The following is a 16,543-nucleotide window of genomic DNA, read 5'->3' as shown; positions in this document are numbered from 1 at the left end:
CTTGCTGATGTGCTGCATTGGCAGGGGCTAAAAAATATCAAGTATCCACAGAGGAGCTGCAGGGACGGCTGTGGAAGGAGCCCTTCAGTGTGTCCACACGGGCACCGCACGTGTCAGACCTGGGTGGCCTCCATGCATTGCCCGGCTGTGGGCAGATATCTGGGTGCCAGACAGCTCGTGCAGGCAGGGGATTGTGTTAGCTGGAAGCACCCTGGGGCATGGGAAGAGCTTTCCACTCGCTGGTGACAGACATAAGGTCTGCTATCAGCTGGGAGCTTGCTGTCCCAGGCCGCCCCAGGTCAGCAGCTAACAGGGCTGTGAGTGCTGAGGACAGGGTTGTTTGCTGTGTGACAAATATAAGGGTTACACGGGGACAGTGACCCCAACAAGGGGCTGAAAGAGCAGCTGCATTTCAGACCAGGCTGCAGGGAGGCAGCACATACACAAGCACCTCCATACAAAAGCGATCCGGACATGAAGGGAAGCTTATGGCAGACTTGTGGGACAGCCACATGCTGCAGGGGATTTATCTGACCTTATATCAAGTCCATACATTTTCCCTAAGACTATCTGAGCTCAGTATTAGCTTGTGAGATACCTCTGTGCCTCCACATGACGCACGAGTGATGTTCAGGCCCTGGGTGTGGAGCATGGGGAGCATGGCACACGAGGCAGAGCTGAAGCGCCCATGTACACACCTCACCCAGGGGTGCAGAGCAGGAACCAGGGTGCTGAGGGACAACAGGCAACAAGCACGTCATGCCCATGTCAGGCTGTTGCTCCTGCTGCGATAATGGCAGTGTTTAGATACTCACAGAAAAGAGTAGACAGCTTTGCGGCCTGCACGAGACACTCCCAAGAGGCTGCTGCACCCACCAAAAGGGGATTAAAAACAGAGATCCCTCTTTCTCTTGGGCTCACAGAGCATCTAAGGCTTTCCCAATAAAAAAAGCATGGGTGAATCCACAAGGAAGGACACAGAGGAAGTCTTTCTAATCCAGAAGAGACCATGCCCTTCAACCTGCCATCCGTCTCTGTTAATCAGCTCCCACCAGGGTGCCAGAGCCCCAGGGAGGAATGAGGTCTGGGAGCTGTTTCCACGTTCACCCCATGCTAATGCCTCGTCTTGGGAAAAGTGTTAAATCCATATAGACTTTGAAAACACGGTAATATCAAAACTGAATTTCAACCAATTTATGCACAGTTCACCATAACATTTTAATGGAGAAAAACACACAGCTGTTTCAAGCTTGAAGGGTCTAAGTAGTATGGTTTTGTACAAATGGCTGATACATTATTTGTTTATTGGGCAATCTACTTTTTTATATTGTTTGTCAGGCTATATAATTTTAGGTGAAAGCTTTTTAGCATAGTGTGCTTGCCAGAAGAACTTCCTTTATATACAGGTGTCTGCTCCAATGTACATAGAAAATAGGCCACTAATTGCCTTCTTACCCCGTCCTGCTCCGTTAACTAGAACCTGACTACTCAATAAATTAGACGACCATATTAACGTCGCCGCTGCACAAATGAGTTGAGCACTAAAGCAGTTGATTTCATTTAAGGCTCACAAGAGGATCATTTAGTTTAAGAGGCTGATTTTGGCATCTCCTCCCTGCAGCACTCATTTATTCAATTGAAGATTTCCTAACCACAACCAGGGGAAGTGATCTCTTCATGGGACACCGGACAGTGATGAGAGACCCGGATTCTTTCACTGGGGTTATTTCTTGGGGCAGGTGCCTTCCCACCCTTGGTCTGCTTTGGGTTTTGGAGCCTGAGCTCCTCTGAGAGGTTACCTCCTAGGCTGAGCTGATGCTGGGACAATGTGGCCCTGATGGCAGTGGAGCTCTTGAAAATTTCTTTATTAAAGCATGATGTTTCCCCTCCCTCAGTTGCTATGCTGAAATTGCTCTTGCCAAGGTTTCTGCAACACCATGTGGGTTTTATGGACTGTGAAAAACTGCTGCAGATGCAGCACCCGAGAGCAGCCTTAAATCAAAAGATCTAATGATCACGCCTGGCTAGAAACTCTGTGGGCAGGGGATGCTCTGTCGGAGCCCGCCGAGGGGCATTTTGAAGTCTAAAACCCAGCAGAGCCTCTCACCTGGCTAGAGCACTAATCCCCTCCTCAGCAGGGCAGACACCACCTGTGTCAGGAGCCAGCCAGGACACACACGGGCTTTTAAAAAGCAGCCAGCCTGGAATTTCTTCTCTTTATTTCTCCAGCTCGCCCATGTTGGCCCAAGCTTGTGGCTGGACTCCTAACCCATGCGGTACCATCCATGAGAGAGTCTTCCCTCTCACCTCTCCCCGAACAGATGAGACCAAGTTGTCTGTTAAATGACACCCAGTGTGTTCGGGCTGCCCCCTTCTTTAAAACCTTCTGTCATTCCTAGAGCTTGGACCAAGCACCGAGTTAATGATTACTGGGTGGAGTTTCACCGATCATTTTGAGGAGACAGCCTTTTTTCAGCCTTCTGGACACCCGAGGCAGGACATTTAATCAATGTCTTTGTCCTTGTCAGCTGGTGCATTAAATCAGATGGTGCTTAGGTACATAAAATCATTTCAGGCTCTGGCAATGTGCTTTCCAGTGCTCAGGGAAGGACCAATAAAACCTACATGCATCTTTAAGAGAATGAGAATCTAGCAGAGCTTTCAGTTAAATGTGCAAATTTGTGTCCGTATGTGTGTACAGCTCATCGTAGCTCCATAAAGACATTGATTTTTTTAAAAATTATTTTTTTTTCTGGTCTGTTACATAACTGTAGTTTTAAATCTCAGCTTTTCAAACTTGGCTGGACACACCTTTCAGGTGTGAAATAAATATACACAAATACGGAATATAATTATCGTACAAATGCAAGGAAATACATACATAAATAAGGAACTGGAAAATACTAGATGGAAATACAATTAAAAATATTATGATGGAGAAAGTGAAAGAGAAAGCAAAAGAGAAATCAAGTGAAAGGGAAAGTGGAAAAAGGAGAGGAAAAAGGAGAGGAGAGGAGAGGAGAGGAGAGGAGAGGAGAGGAGAGGAGAGGAGAGGAGAGGAGAGGAGAGGAGAGGAGAGGAGAGGAGAGGAGAGGAGAGGAGAGGAGAGGAGAGGAGAGGAGAGGAGAGGAGAGGAGAGGAGAGGAGAGGAGAGGAGAGGAGAGGAGGAGCTTTGCAGATAAATGGAAATATTTGAGGCTATGTGAATCTTTAGAAAGGTTAAATTGCACTTGAATCTATATTATAAATAAATAAGCAAGTGAATAAATGTTACACTGCGCAATAAACATTAATTTTATTTTATTTTTTACAAATGCACAAAGAAAGCAGTAATCATTTCAGCTGAGCAAACGAGCAAGCCATATTATTTAATTAGTTCTGCTTACTATTGTGTTTGTCAATTATCTTTGAGAAAATGCCAGTTTCTTTTCCTTCATTTCTTAAAACTTGAGAGGCACTAAGACATCTTCAGAGGGCAGGTGTTTGTTAATAATAACAATTATTATAATTATATATTTTATACGAATGTACATACATATAAAATTGAACCCGTGTTAACAATTGATTGGACACATAAGGCATGTGTACATTTCTCTTATATATAAGGCACTTATACATTTCACCTTGTAGTTATTAGACAGTCAAGAAGATGCCAGCAAGGAATTTAGCTGAACAGCTTCACTTGATGCCCCTGTCTCCATTCTCTGTGAGATGGATTTTTGCTTCCTCCTGTTCCTTTTCCTCTTCTCTCATTTTCAGCATGCTATAGGCAAAGCCCAGTTAAACTAACACTGTGTTTGTCCTACGTCCCCTCCTGAGCCCAGGACTTCCTCACACTACATTTTATTACCCTGTGCTAAGGGGATAGGTTTCCTCAAGGGCTGATGTGATATCAGTTTATTGAGGGGAGAGCCAAGTTTCATGCCCTGATATTTAACTCTTTGCATTGATTTCAGTGGAAGGTAAGCATGTAAATCCCTTCTGAAATCCACGTTGGATTAAGTGGGATTAAGCTAAAAAGTATCCACTGAGTGCCTAATTGAGGTGGTCAGAAGCGCTACTGGACCCACCACCCCAGAAAAAGCAGACCTGGCACCCCAAAAAGCAAGGTATTTGCAGCTGGAAACCCCTTCTGTGAAGTCTGACCCCCGAGATCCACCTTGGTGATGTTATTCCCTTGTGGTGTGCCTGTTTGGGACACACAGCAGCATATCCCAGGCCCTGCACCCAGCTGGGCAGAGGGCTGCCAGGGCACCCCTTCCTTCTCTCTTCTCCCTGCGGGAGAACCCTTTCTTCTGGAGGGTGAGAGCCTTACATGTCCTCTGAGCGAGACACTTTCCTTCCCCACGCTGCCCAGGTCTGGAGGAAGGGTTGTGAGGAACATCTCCCTGCTTTTCTCTCCCTGGGATCCATGCTGCCCCTGCAATGCAGAGAGCCCTCGCTGAGGCCTGAGGCCTGGGGCTGGGGCCTGCTGCCTGCGGATAGAAGTTGTGGAGGTTTTAGCTGCCAAGTTTTAAGATGTATTGGTGGAGTCTGCATGACGAGTTCAGAGTTTGGCCAAAAGTGGTCAGTTTTGCACAGAGAGATCGGTCTGGAGTGGCATTGCTGTAGCAGGACTCGTGCCCTGTTTAAATCCAGCAAGTCAGTGCAGCATGGAAGAAAACTGGCCAGGAAAACCCTGTGTAGGGTTTCTGTCTCCACGTGTCAGCTGGACTCTTCCAGTCCTCTTCTCCAACCTGGGATCACCCATACTTGCATTGCTCCTGTTTTTAGAGACTTGCAGGGAAGGCGACTCCCCACCCTCCCCATATTGTCCATTTCAACCATTTCCTAGCTTCTTTTCTGCCCCCATCCAACACATTTTAACGAAAATCCCCCTGAACATTTGGTGAGGGGTGGAGACACCGAATGGAAAATTTCAGCCCAAGTGGCTGAAGGCAAAGCCGTAATGGACAAACAAGAGGGGAGGGATGGTGAGAACCGCCAGGTGAGCCAACAGCAACCCAAGCACCACCTGCATGGTGAGGCTGGGCTGGGCTTTGCCACCCCGCTCTGCGACACAGCACCCACCCCCAAGAGCCCAGATACAGGGGAAAATGCAAGCAGAAAAGTCCTCTAAGGAGGGATTCTCTCTGGGTTGGAGTTCTGCTTTGAATATCTTCACCTGTACTTGAATATATATATGTATTTCTCCTATCTGGTACAATAACCATGAAGTGGCAAACAAAGTTATGCAGGGCAGGCAACGTGAAATTGCTTTATTTTCAGTGGAAAGGTTCACGGTATTTTAAAGCAATTCCTCACCGCTTCTTATATGGCGATAAAGTTGTACTGCACTGGTGATGGTCATTAGTCCTACCAGAAAATGCAATTATGAATAGCAGGAAAAAAAAAAAAAGAGAGAGAGAGATGTAAAAGAGAAAGTCTAAAAAGACAAGATTCATCTAAGATCCCCTCCTGCTCTCTCTCAGTCTTTCCCAAGGCAATTTTCCGATGTATTTCCTGGAAAAGATCTTCTTCAAACTGGTTATATCTACTATATATATGACCCATATCTACTGTATGAAGAAGCCAATGTGTGCTGAGGAGAGCAAGAAGCAAGCTGAAGTATCATGAAGTATCAGTGTTGGAGTGCAGAATCTCTCAGAGACCAAAAAATGTTCCTTGAAAAGAACAAAAATAAAAAAAAAAAAGCCGATGAACCAGTGTTACTTTAAGGCAGCTGGAATAGTTCATGCTCTGTTTTTTATCATTAGCGCTCAGAGGGAAAGACAGCTTTGTTTTCACATGGTTATTGATTATTAACCAGCTTTGTGAAAGGTTACCTTTCTGCTAGATACAGCAGTGTGGGGGTTTTAAAAATCAATCCCTGGGAAAGCTCTGTTTCCCAGTCAACTTTTCCTTCTCCCTCTGTTGGCCTGTACCATGGGAACAGTTTCCCTGTATTATTTTGAATATGTTCCAGCCACCTTCAAGGTTTCTCCTCTGTTAAAAAGTGAATTGGGAAAAAGTGGTTGAGTGCTAAGAAGCCATCAAATACTGTGCAGATAGAGAAAATCAAACCAGGTCGCTTCAAGGAAGTGCGGCTGAGCTGCACTCCTTGCTGGTTTATACTCTGGTTAGCCACAGTGGGAAAGGGAATTGAGTAGGGGTTCACAAATTATTTGTACGGAAAGGCAAACAAAATGCTCCTGCTGCTTGTCCTAGGGTTAAAAAAGATGTTGTATCCAGGTGGTTTTACATTTCACTGATCTCAGCAGCTCGCAGTAACGTCCGTCAGACACGACTGGGGAAGAAGTAGACGAGACATTAAATTAAGCTCCTAAATTAAACATTTCAGGTAAGATCTTTGAACACACCATTGAATTTCAGGAGTGTGCAATGCTGTATCTAATGGAATATATGTTGCAGCATATATTTTAAAACCTCATAGATATGACATCAGGCATGTGGCTTGGCTTTCCGAACCACTGGGTGCTCAGCCACACTCTTATTATGTTGTGAAAAGTTTTAGACCTCATATATGATGGGAAACCAGTTAGCCACACAGACAACCTCTTCTCTGTTAGGCAAACATCCAGCTAGAGGATAAGATCAACTCTCAACAAGTCCTTTAAAGACACACAAATCTAGTATGGTAATCCAAGTATTGCAGTGTGGTTATTGCAGGATCTCACTGTAGGATGGCAACAGCTGAGTACCTGAAACACTCATTACTGATACTGGATTATTTGAATTCCTGTTCTTGTGTTGAGGATGATTACTACGTGCCTGTACTACTCAGTGTTGCTGCCGTCTTCCTTTGACTAATGCTACATACTCATGGATTCACTTTAGTTTAATATCTTGAAATAACGAGCTTGTGATAAGGGTCGACCTTCTAGGTAGATCCCCACAGCAACTTTACTGGGAGCATGGAGTACTCCAAAAAAGCTACCTCTGAATAGTGAAGTGCCATTAGAAGAAACAACCTGGACCTACCAGGGCTGTTCTCAGCATGAACTTCAACCATGTTATTCATTGTGGGACCATGCTTGTGGATCACAACACAGAGCTGAAAGAGCGAGCATCCTATCTCCTTGGGAGACGCTGGATGAGCTGAATGTGGCAGCCACAGACATCCTCAAGATCTTTGGGAGCTCCTGTGGCCTGTAAAATCTTCCCAAAATGGGTAAAACCCAGGACCTCCAGCAGACTGGAGCACACATCCAGACAGGCATTAAGGTAGATCCAACTCCTTGTAATTTGTTCTAGTGTGAGATGTCTCCCTTACTTTTGCTTTTGCATTTTTCAATGGTTAGACACTGAACACTATTGTGCATTTATCAGTTGGAATAAATATATCACGTGTATCAGCTGTCTTTTCTTTACATAGGTCCCTAGAGACTGAGGATGGCCACTTCTCTCTACAACTACCTGAAAGGAAGGTGTGGGGAGCCGGGGGTCGGCCTCTTCTCACAGGTAACTAGTGATAGGACTAGAGGGAACGGCCTCAAGTTGCGCCAGGAGAGTTTTAGGTTGGAAATGAGGAGACATTTCTTCTCAGAAAGAGCAGTCAGGCATTGGGACGGGTTGCCCAGGGAGGTGGTGGAGTCACCGTCCCTGGGGGTGTTCAAGGAAAGGTTGGACGTGGTGCTTAGGGACATGGTCTAGTGGGTGACATTGGTGGTAGGGGGATGGTTGGACCAGATGATCTTGGAGGCTTTGTCCAACATTAATTATTCTCTGATTCTCCTCAGGCTTGGAGAGTAAGGGCAGGGCAACCTCCCATCTGGGATCTGCAGGAGTTCCCTGAGCTCACCATTCAAAGTACTCAAGTGCCACTGGCCTCACAGCGGCCATATATTAGCTACAGTGTCAGCACTGCACCTTTTGAGTTCTTGCACCATGCCTACCCATCTTGAGGCCCTTCCAGTGGGAGAATTAAAGCCCACACAGCTGAGAAAATCCCTGGAGCAGAATATGCTGGGAACTTGGGAAAATAGCTGGGTGCTGTATTACGTGTGTGCTCCCTGCTGGGATTGCCCTAAGCGTTGTGTGGGAGCACTGTTCAGGGAGAGGGCATGGGGTACCTGAGCTGGTTTTGGGATGAGCAGGACTGGTTCCATCAGTCCTGCCTGCACCCTCCATCACCATTTCCCACACCAGGTGGGCTCTGGGGAGTGCTTCTCCTGGGGAATCTCAGCTTTAGAGGGGCTCTCTGGTGACAGTGACAGTGTGCCAAGAGGTGGAGGCAGGCACCGGTGATCCCTGGGCTTAGCCCTGGGCTCTGGACGGGTTCAGGTCACCACTCAGTGGCTGCTGAACTCTGTCACCCCCAGCCCCAGCATGGGTCCCCCACACCGGGAGGGCCAGCGGGGCCCTTTTCCTGCACTGCAGCTCGCCGCCTTGTTGTTAGCACGGCAAAGCGTGCCCTTATCGCCTGCTCACGCAGGCAGAATGAAAGAGAATTAGCTCTAAATTATACGAAATTCATTTGCTTTGGAGGGGGAAATGTTTGCTCTATTTAGAAATGTTCGTTATAGAGAGAGGACCGCATTAAGACACCGGGTAATGGTCCTCCCTGGCGATGAATCAATTTGCTCTGGTTTTTATGGCCGCCTGTTTGTTTGTCCGCACCGGTTCCCCGTGGAAAAACCGAGGCTGTAAATGCTCCGGGGAACAGCGCAGAGCTGGGCTCCCCATGGGGCTGGGGCCGTGCCCCCACAGGCAGGGGCTGGATGAACCCCACTGGCAGTACAGAGCCCTGGGGGGCTCCAAACCCGCAGCTTCCAGCCCAGGGGAAAGGGATGGAGGTGTGGGCATGGAAGAAGTCTCCGATGGGATCGGAGGACACCTGTGGCTTCCAGCAGCCCTAGGGGAGCATACAGGGCTGTGAGACCCGGGCAGGGCCCGTACCCCAGCCCGGCATGCCAGGGGATGGAGAGGGAGGGCTCCCGGCGGGGGCAGCCGGAGGAGCAGCGATGCCTATCAGTAATTCCCGCTAATAAAATACTTTTTCACTATCCGCACTATAATTGGTTTACAGCCTTTTTTGTTTATTTATCCATAAGAGCTGCTGTTAAATGGCTTGGGAAAGCAATTGCTTAATGGCTCAATATTGAATCAAAGGCTCACTGTGCTTTCCGAGAGATGGGGGGCCCGAATGGATTCATAGCGGAAACTCATTTTCCGTGTAATGGACTGGGAAGCTTTTATGATCCCTCGGAAGCCGACGACTGAGCCAGGTACCGAGGCGCCTCCTTCCTTGCTTGCCCGGGGATGCGTGGTCCCAACCGGGCCGAGCCGAGCCGAGCCGAGCAGAGCCGGGCCCTACACGGGGCGGCCGCTGCGCGCCCCGACGGCTGTGGCCGGAGCCCGGAGCCAAGGGCCCGGAGCTGCGGGAAAGGGCGGTGAGAGGAGGAGGAGGAGAAGAGTAGGAGGAGGAGAACAGGAGGAGGAGAGGAGGAGGAGGACCGAGCAAAGGAGGAAGCGTGCCTGCCCCTGAGCCGGCGAGAGCGGCCGGCGGGCCGAGCGCAGGGAGGCAGGGAACTGATCTTTGTCCCTTTGGGTAGCTCTCCGCCTCCTCATAGCCTCGTCACCAAGTCAACCGGCAGCGGCTCGGAGCAGATTATCTCCGAGGGTCAACACTTTGCAGCCCAAGCCGCGGGGAAGGCTCCCAAATTTACCCCTTCGGCAAACAATCCGCCGCCTATCGCTCGCCCTGGCGATAGCGTTGTGGTCCCCGACGGCCGCATCCCCCCGTGGGCAAGGGGTGGATGGGCAAAAAGCCGCTCCTGGCCTCCTGGGGCCCCCCCAAATACGTGGGGTCCCCCCGAGGGAGACCCCAAGCACCCTGCCTGCCCTCGGGCACCCGTTCCCACCGCCGCATCCGTGCCCGAGCTGCCCCCGCAGCCCAAATCCGCCCCGACGCCAAAGCCCCCATCCTTCCTCCCCCCGAAAATAAAATAAAAATAAAAAGGTTTTGATCTGCTGGGGGGGGGCTCAGGGATGAGCAATCGGGGTTGGGAAAGGACAGCGTGAATTTTGGGGCAGCCCCTCCCGGAGCGCCCCGCACGTCGGGGCGCTCCCCGACCCCCTCGCCGCCCCCTGCCCCGAGGGGGGGGGGGTGCTCCTCTCACGGGGGTACGGAGGGAGCGGAGGGGGTCCGGGGGACAGGGTCGAGGGTGGGGGGAAGGTCTATAGGGCCGGGGCCACCCCGGGTGGCCTCTTATGGGTCCCGCCCCGCCCAGGAGGGCTGCGGGAGGGCTCACGTGGGGGGAACGGCGCCTATGGGGAGCCGGGCAGGGCGGCGGGGCCCGACGGGGCGGCGAGCTGTCAAAGAGGCATCCCGGGGCCGGCAGCGGGAGCAGCCCGATGTGTCCCTAGCTGCGAGACCCCCCCCCCAACCCCTGCCATGAACGCCGAGGAGCAGTATTACGCCTCGGCGCAGCTCTACAAGGAGCCGTGCGCCTTCCAGAGGGGCCAGGCGCAGGATTACAACGCCAGCCCCCCCGCCTGCCTCTACATGGGCAGGCAGCAGCAGACGCCGTACCCCGGCCCTTTAGGGGCGCTGGAGCAGGGCAGCCCGCCGGATATTTCCCCCTACGAGGTGCCTCCCATCACAGAAGATGCCGGGGTCTCCCACCTGCACCATCACCACCACCACCACCATCACCATCTTCCTCCCCCCCACCAGGACGCGCTGCCTTTCGCCGACGGGGCGGACGCGGGGGCGATGGAGGAGCCCCGGGTGCAAGTGCCCTTCGCCTGGATGAAGTCCACCAAGTCGCACGCCTGGAAGGGACAGTGGGCAGGTAAGCCCCGCCGCCAACCTCCCCCCCCCCCCATTCTCTTCCCCCCTCGGCGGGCAGAAAACCTCCCCAAAATCAGCCGTGACCCCTCCTTGCTCCCCCCCCCCCCCTCCTCCCGGGGGTCCCCTCCGCCGTCGGGTGGAAAGCCGGGGGTGGGAGCCGGCAGCGCGCAGCCCACGGGGGCCAAAACCCCACGAGCATCATTTGGGGGGGGGGGGTGCCCGAGCCCCACGCAAAATTTCACGAATTATTTGCCCCCGATAAACTCAAGGTGGCCGAGGTGGGGAAAGCCACCTGGGCTTCCCAATGTTCCCAGGACTTCCCGGTGTCCCCAGGGCTCCTCGGTGTCCCCAAGGCTCCCTGCTGTCCCCTGGGTTCGTCCCAGCGCCCTATATCCCCCCCCCCCCCCCCGCCGCCTGCCCGCGGGTTTTTACCCGTAATTGCGCCTTTACAACCTAAAACCGAGGGCAGGGGAAACAATGCACAAACGAGGCAGAGGTGCCAGCGAGGGGAAGAAACTCTATCTAGGCAGAAAGTTCCGCTGCGGAACAATATTTCTGTCTCTCCCTGCACAATGTTATCGTGTCCTGCGCCTTTGTCACGCCTATAGGGCAAATATTATATTAATGGCTTTGTTCAAATAGACAGTTGAAAAAGGGACCGGGGTATTGAAATCACCGTGAAACAGTCTGGGAAGTGCCCGGGACACGGCGAGGGGGAGAGGGGACAGGCTGCGGTGCCCGGTGGCCGAGAGGAGAGCTTGTAGGGCTGAATGAATCGAGGAGGGGGATAAAGAAAGAAAGAAAATGATAAAGCCGAACTTTCAAAATATCCCTGATTTTTTTCCTCTCCTCTCTACAAAAAAAAAAAAATCTCAGCAAAACGAAACTTGCCCCAGGGAAGTCGCAAACTGCCCTGTTCCCTCCTTGGGGGGGACAAGGGGGTGGACACAGGCAGGGCTGTGCCGCAGCAGGGCATGGGATGAGAACACCCGCACCCTATAAACCCTATAAACCCTATAAACCTTCAGTTTTCATAGACACGCGTGGGATTTACGCGGCCGTGGGTCTGAGGGGGGGTTGAACTGATTTTACCATGGGGGTTGGGGGTGGTGAGGGGAGGGGGAAAGGCCCAAAAGCTCCCGGGGGGGCTTTGGCCGAGCCCAGCCCGGTGCCTGCCGCCGTGCCCGACCCGCGGGGCCGCCAGCCCCGTCCCGGCAGCTGGCAGCACAGCCACGGTGCCGACTCTGAAGGGCCACACACAGGCCCTCTTACATACGTGAAAACGTCTATTTTTACAGTTTTTCATATTATTTATATAGCTGTATTTTCCTACATATGGCCCATGGGAATATAAAGCCGAGCGGGGTAAAGCCGAGTGGGAAAAGCCCCGGGCTGCTTGAACCCGGCTGTTCACATCTCCTGTGAGCCCCGCAGACTGCCCCAGGAGTGTCCCCAGCAGGCCTCCAAGCTCTGGTGACAGTGGCAGTGGCGTTTCCACGCGGACCCCGGCCCCCTCTTGCTGCCCACGCCGCCCTCGCCACCCCGGCCCAGCGGCATGGCGATGTCGCGGGCATGGCGATGTCGCCGTTGTCGCAGTTTCCGGGAACGAGAAATCAAAGGGCTCGGCCGACCTGGCCACAAGGACGGGTGGCAGCCCCGGGTCCCCAGGGCTGTGGTCCCCGCACCGAGCCGCGGCTCCCCGACGGCCGGCAAGGGGCCGGGACTGCCCCGGGGGGAAATCCCGGGGCACCCACAGCAGCCCTGACCCCCCGTCCCGTGCCCTTTCCTTCTTTTCCTTATTTTTCCTTTTTGTTTTTCATTATTTTTCCTTTTTTTTCATTATTTTTCCTTTTTTCCCATTATTTTTCCTTTTTTTTTCCCATTATTTTTCCTTATTTTTCCTTTTTTTTTTTTTTTTTAAAATTACGATTTATTTTGGTCGCTTGTGCTCGGCGCGCAAAACCCCCATTTACTTATAATTATTTTTTTAATATATAGTTTAGCTTCTGTTTTAAATCACACCCGACATATTGCGGGTAGGCGCGCAACAACCCCATTTTGTTGTTCTTTATTTGGATCTTTTTTTTTCTCTTTTCTTTTCTTTTAAATCATATCTAACATAAATCATACCGGACATATTACCGGAGCTCTTCGGCGGGAGCTGATTTTTTTATACTTTTTAAAATCTATTTTTTATTTTATTTTTATATATATATTTTCTGGGGGGCTCCTTCGCCTCTCCCCGGCCCCGAGGGACGCCGTTTCCCTGCAAATTTCCCCCAAATTTTTCTCCCATAAAACCACAGCCTCCGTGCGCGCCTCGGCCAACGCAGCCCCCGGGGGTGCTCCCGCAGCCGTGGCGGTGTCCCCCCCCCCCGACGGGGCGGCCGGGGCTGACTGTCCCCATCTCTCCAGGGGGATCCTACGTGGTGGAGCCGGAGGAGAACAAGCGGACGAGGACGGCGTACACCCGGGCGCAGCTGCTGGAGCTGGAGAAGGAGTTTCTCTTCAACAAGTACATCTCCAGGCCGCGGCGGGTGGAGCTCGCCGTCATGTTGAACTTGACGGAGAGGCACATCAAGATCTGGTTCCAGAACCGGCGGATGAAGTGGAAGAAGGAAGAGGATAAAAAGCGAGGGGCGGCCAGCACCAACGACCCCGAGCAAGACTGTGTGGTGTCCTCCGGCGAGCTGCAGGGCAAAGAGGAGCTGCAGCCGTGCCCCCCCGGGAACATGCCCTCGGGGGCTTCCAGGGACCTGCTGGCCCCCAGCCTGCCCCCCCGAAGGCAGCAGGACTCTCGGTGAGCCGGGGAAGCGGCTGGCACCGGGGGACAGAGCCGAGGGGGCTGGCGGCCGGCCCCCCACCGCCGCCGCCGTGCCGTCACCCGCCTTCCCCCGGGGAAACTGGGTGCCTGCCCCCCCCGAAACTGCCGTCCTGAGAAAATCGAGAAAACGAAAGGCGTGCGGCTGCAGCCAGGAGAGGCTCGGTGCGCTCTGCAGGGCCGCGATGGAGGCGCGCCGCGTCCCCCCCCGTCGGGGGGCGGCTTCCCCCGGGGAAGGCGGATTTGGGACCGACGGCGACCCCGGGAGCACGGAGCAGTGGGGACAGCGAAGGAGAAGAGGTTGGAGGCTGCCCCTGCCAGGTTTAGGACCGCCGTGCCCGCGGGTGCGGAGAGGGGGGCGGCGGGGCGCGGAGCCGGGCGGAGAGGTGCGGAGCCTCCCCGGGCCAACCCCGCCGCTTCGAGAGGCTCCGGGACATCGCTTCCAGGGAGAAGTCCAGCAGGAGACCGGACTAGTGGTCATTTCTTTGGAAATCTGCTTTGTTTCGTTTTCTTTGGAGTTTGGAAAGAAAAAAAAAAAAGGAAGAAAAAAAGAAGACGGGGGGAAAAAAAAGACGGGGGAAAAAAGAAAAAGATGGGGAAAAAAAGAAAAAGACAGGGGAAAAAAATAAGCCCTCTCGTCCTGCGGGCAGGACTGACGCCCCCGATGCCCCATTTCGGGTGCCCGGCCCCGCTCCGTGCTGCCGCGGGCACCGTCGGGGCGCGCAGGGCTGCGCTGCCCGCCCGAGGCGTCGGTGCGGAAACCGGGCAGCTGCCAGCCGGGCTCGGGACGTGCCCCGGGCTGGTCCCGGTGATGTTCTCCTTCGGAGGAAAAGCCCCTTCCTTTCTTCATCCTCCTCGCTCGCATGAACCCAGCCTCGGGGAGAAGATGCCTCCCGGCTGCACGACTCCTCCGTCTCCCTGCTCGTTGCGCCCAGATTTTCTCCCCAGCCGCTGCGAAAAATTCAATGAATTTAATCGAAATTAAAACCTTACACCCAAGCTGGAAACGAAAAAGAAAAAACCGGGTGCGGAGCTCTGAGCTCTCCCCGGCAGCAAGCACCGGGAGGCGCGGCGAGACCCCCGCAGCATCCCCGGGGTCTGGCCCCGGGAAGGCCCTGGGGGAGGAAGAGGAGGAGGAGGAGGAGGAGGAAGAGGAGGAAGAGGAGAAGGAGGTGAGGAAGAGGTGAGGTGGCCGGTCCCAACAGTCCTGATGAGATGTTCCCAGTCCCGCGGCGGAAAGCAAGGGGGAGAAGGAGCAGCGTGCCACATTTTTTCTAATTATTATTATTTCATTTTTTCTCCCCGTCTTGTATAAAACGCTTAACAATAAGGAAAGGTGGAGACTGGAGCTGAAGGTGTAATTCTTTTGCTTTTCTTTCCTTTTGGGGCATTAATGTGTGTGTGCAAACAGGGACGTTCCTGGTCGTTTTTTTCCTGCACGTTGCATGAGCGATTTTTCGCCCAAGCGTGCGTGTCCTTCTTCACCTAAACGCAGCCAATGAGTGAGAACTTTGCTAATGATTATACGAGCAAAATTCAAATAAAGCCCTTCTGCTTAAGAAACTAAGCCACCTTATTAATTAAAGTAACATTTCCCAAAATTTGGGGACCGTGAAATCATTTTAAACCTCAGCATTTCTCGGCACCATTTACTCTTTGCAGCAGCCCGTCACTGGAAGCGCTCTGCGGAACAATTTCCACGTCCCTTTCACAACATCTGCCACTGAAATTGCAACTGGGGAGCCACTGCAAAAATAGATCTAGCTGCAAAAAGGGAAATCTATGACACAAAATGCCATGATTTACTGCTGAGACCCTTACAGTGCATTTCACTGGGCAAACAGCAGAAATTTTGCCTGTCTTTTCTCTAGTATGAGGCATTCAGTTTCGTTTTTTTTTTTTTTTTTTTTGTGCACTGCTGTACTAATGCAGAATTTGCTGAATTGTTACGAATTCGCTGATATGATTTTGACAGCGAGGTCAAGGTATTTTCACGTGTGAAAGTAGAATCAGCCCTGCATGATTTAGTTTTAACGAATAAAGTCTTTTTCGTTAGAGAATTGGCAGAGCTGACGGGTTTAGCACTTTTTTTTTTCCCCCTATTCATCTTTCTTACAACTGCACCGATGGAAAAAACAGATTTAGCTGCATCAAGAGAGCCCTGGGACCTTGCAGAGGTAAATGCTGCAGGTAACCTGGTGGAAGGCAGGGCTGGCATGGGGGCTTACAGGGCTGCTACAGCTCTTGTGCCGCGCCATCTCACCAAAATCAGGTGTCCAGACATACCCACTTTTCCCGAGGAAATGCTCCCCTGCCTTTGAAACTGTAATAATGCACATTTAATCATCTTTAACCCTGTGGATCAGGTTTTCACGAGGGATATTTACTTCCCTCTCCTGTCTCTGACCAGGGCTAATGGCACACAGCTACTACAAGCCTGGGGGCTGCCACCACTCGGCTCCTTGCCTTCTGCAGGGCCACATCCAGCAGCCCCCGCTGTGTGTCTGCAGCTCTGTATGAATAATGATGCCCATAAATCAATGCTGAAAGCGGTGATTTAACCGAAGGTGTGAAAGTTTTTCCACTGAAGCCTGCTGCCTCCCATGCTGCGGTTGCTGCTGCCGCCATGGGCGTTGTGGAGGGGAGATGTTGCAGGCTGGGAGAGGAAACATTGCTCAGGAAGGCGGCGGTGCCTTGAAGCATGAACACAGAAGGGACGCCAGCCCTAAAATCACCACCGGAGCCAGGCTGGAGGGCTGGGTGATGTACCTTGCAGTCTGGCCTTCGTAAGGGGCAGGGCTGGATGGGAGCTCAGCGTTGTGCTGCGGGGCTAACCTGGCTGCTCGCCCCGGGAGCAGGAATGTCATGGGGCTCCCAGCACTCCTGGCACCTTGTATCATTCTTATAAGAGGTTTTGGGGACGTGCA

At 52.4% G+C, this 16,543-nt stretch overlaps 1 protein-coding gene across 1 annotated transcript; it reads left to right on the top strand.

Annotated features, from left to right (window-relative positions):
* The first annotated feature begins 8,474 nt into the window (after window positions 1–8,474).
* Window positions 8,475–15,624, top strand: PDX1 (pancreatic and duodenal homeobox 1). Its single transcript, XM_083821643.1, has 2 exons — window positions 8,475–10,796; window positions 13,211–15,624. The coding sequence occupies exons 1-2, from the start codon at window positions 10,397–10,399 to the stop codon at window positions 13,597–13,599; spliced, it is 789 nt and encodes a 262-aa protein (XP_083677769.1). The 5' UTR covers window positions 8,475–10,396; the 3' UTR covers window positions 13,600–15,624.
* The last annotated feature ends 919 nt before the right edge of the window (window positions 15,625–16,543 follow it).

This window comes from Anser anser (genome assembly GCF_964211835.1).
Source record: "Anser anser genome assembly, chromosome: 1".
Taxonomy (NCBI): Eukaryota; Metazoa; Chordata; class Aves; order Anseriformes; family Anatidae; genus Anser; species Anser anser.
The sequence above is the reverse complement of the archived record's forward strand: the minus strand, read 5'-3'. Positions and strand labels throughout refer to the sequence as shown.

Bases quoted from the DNA above. Each gene is read 5' to 3' on its own strand.
- PDX1 (XM_083821643.1), top strand. From the start codon at position 10,397: ATGAACGCCGAGGAGCAGTATTACGCCTCGGCGCAGCTCTACAAGGAG. The intron at 10,797-13,210 runs GTAAGCCCCGCC...CCATCTCTCCAG, and splicing joins CTGGAAGGGACAGTGGGCAG to GGGGATCCTACGTGGTGGAG.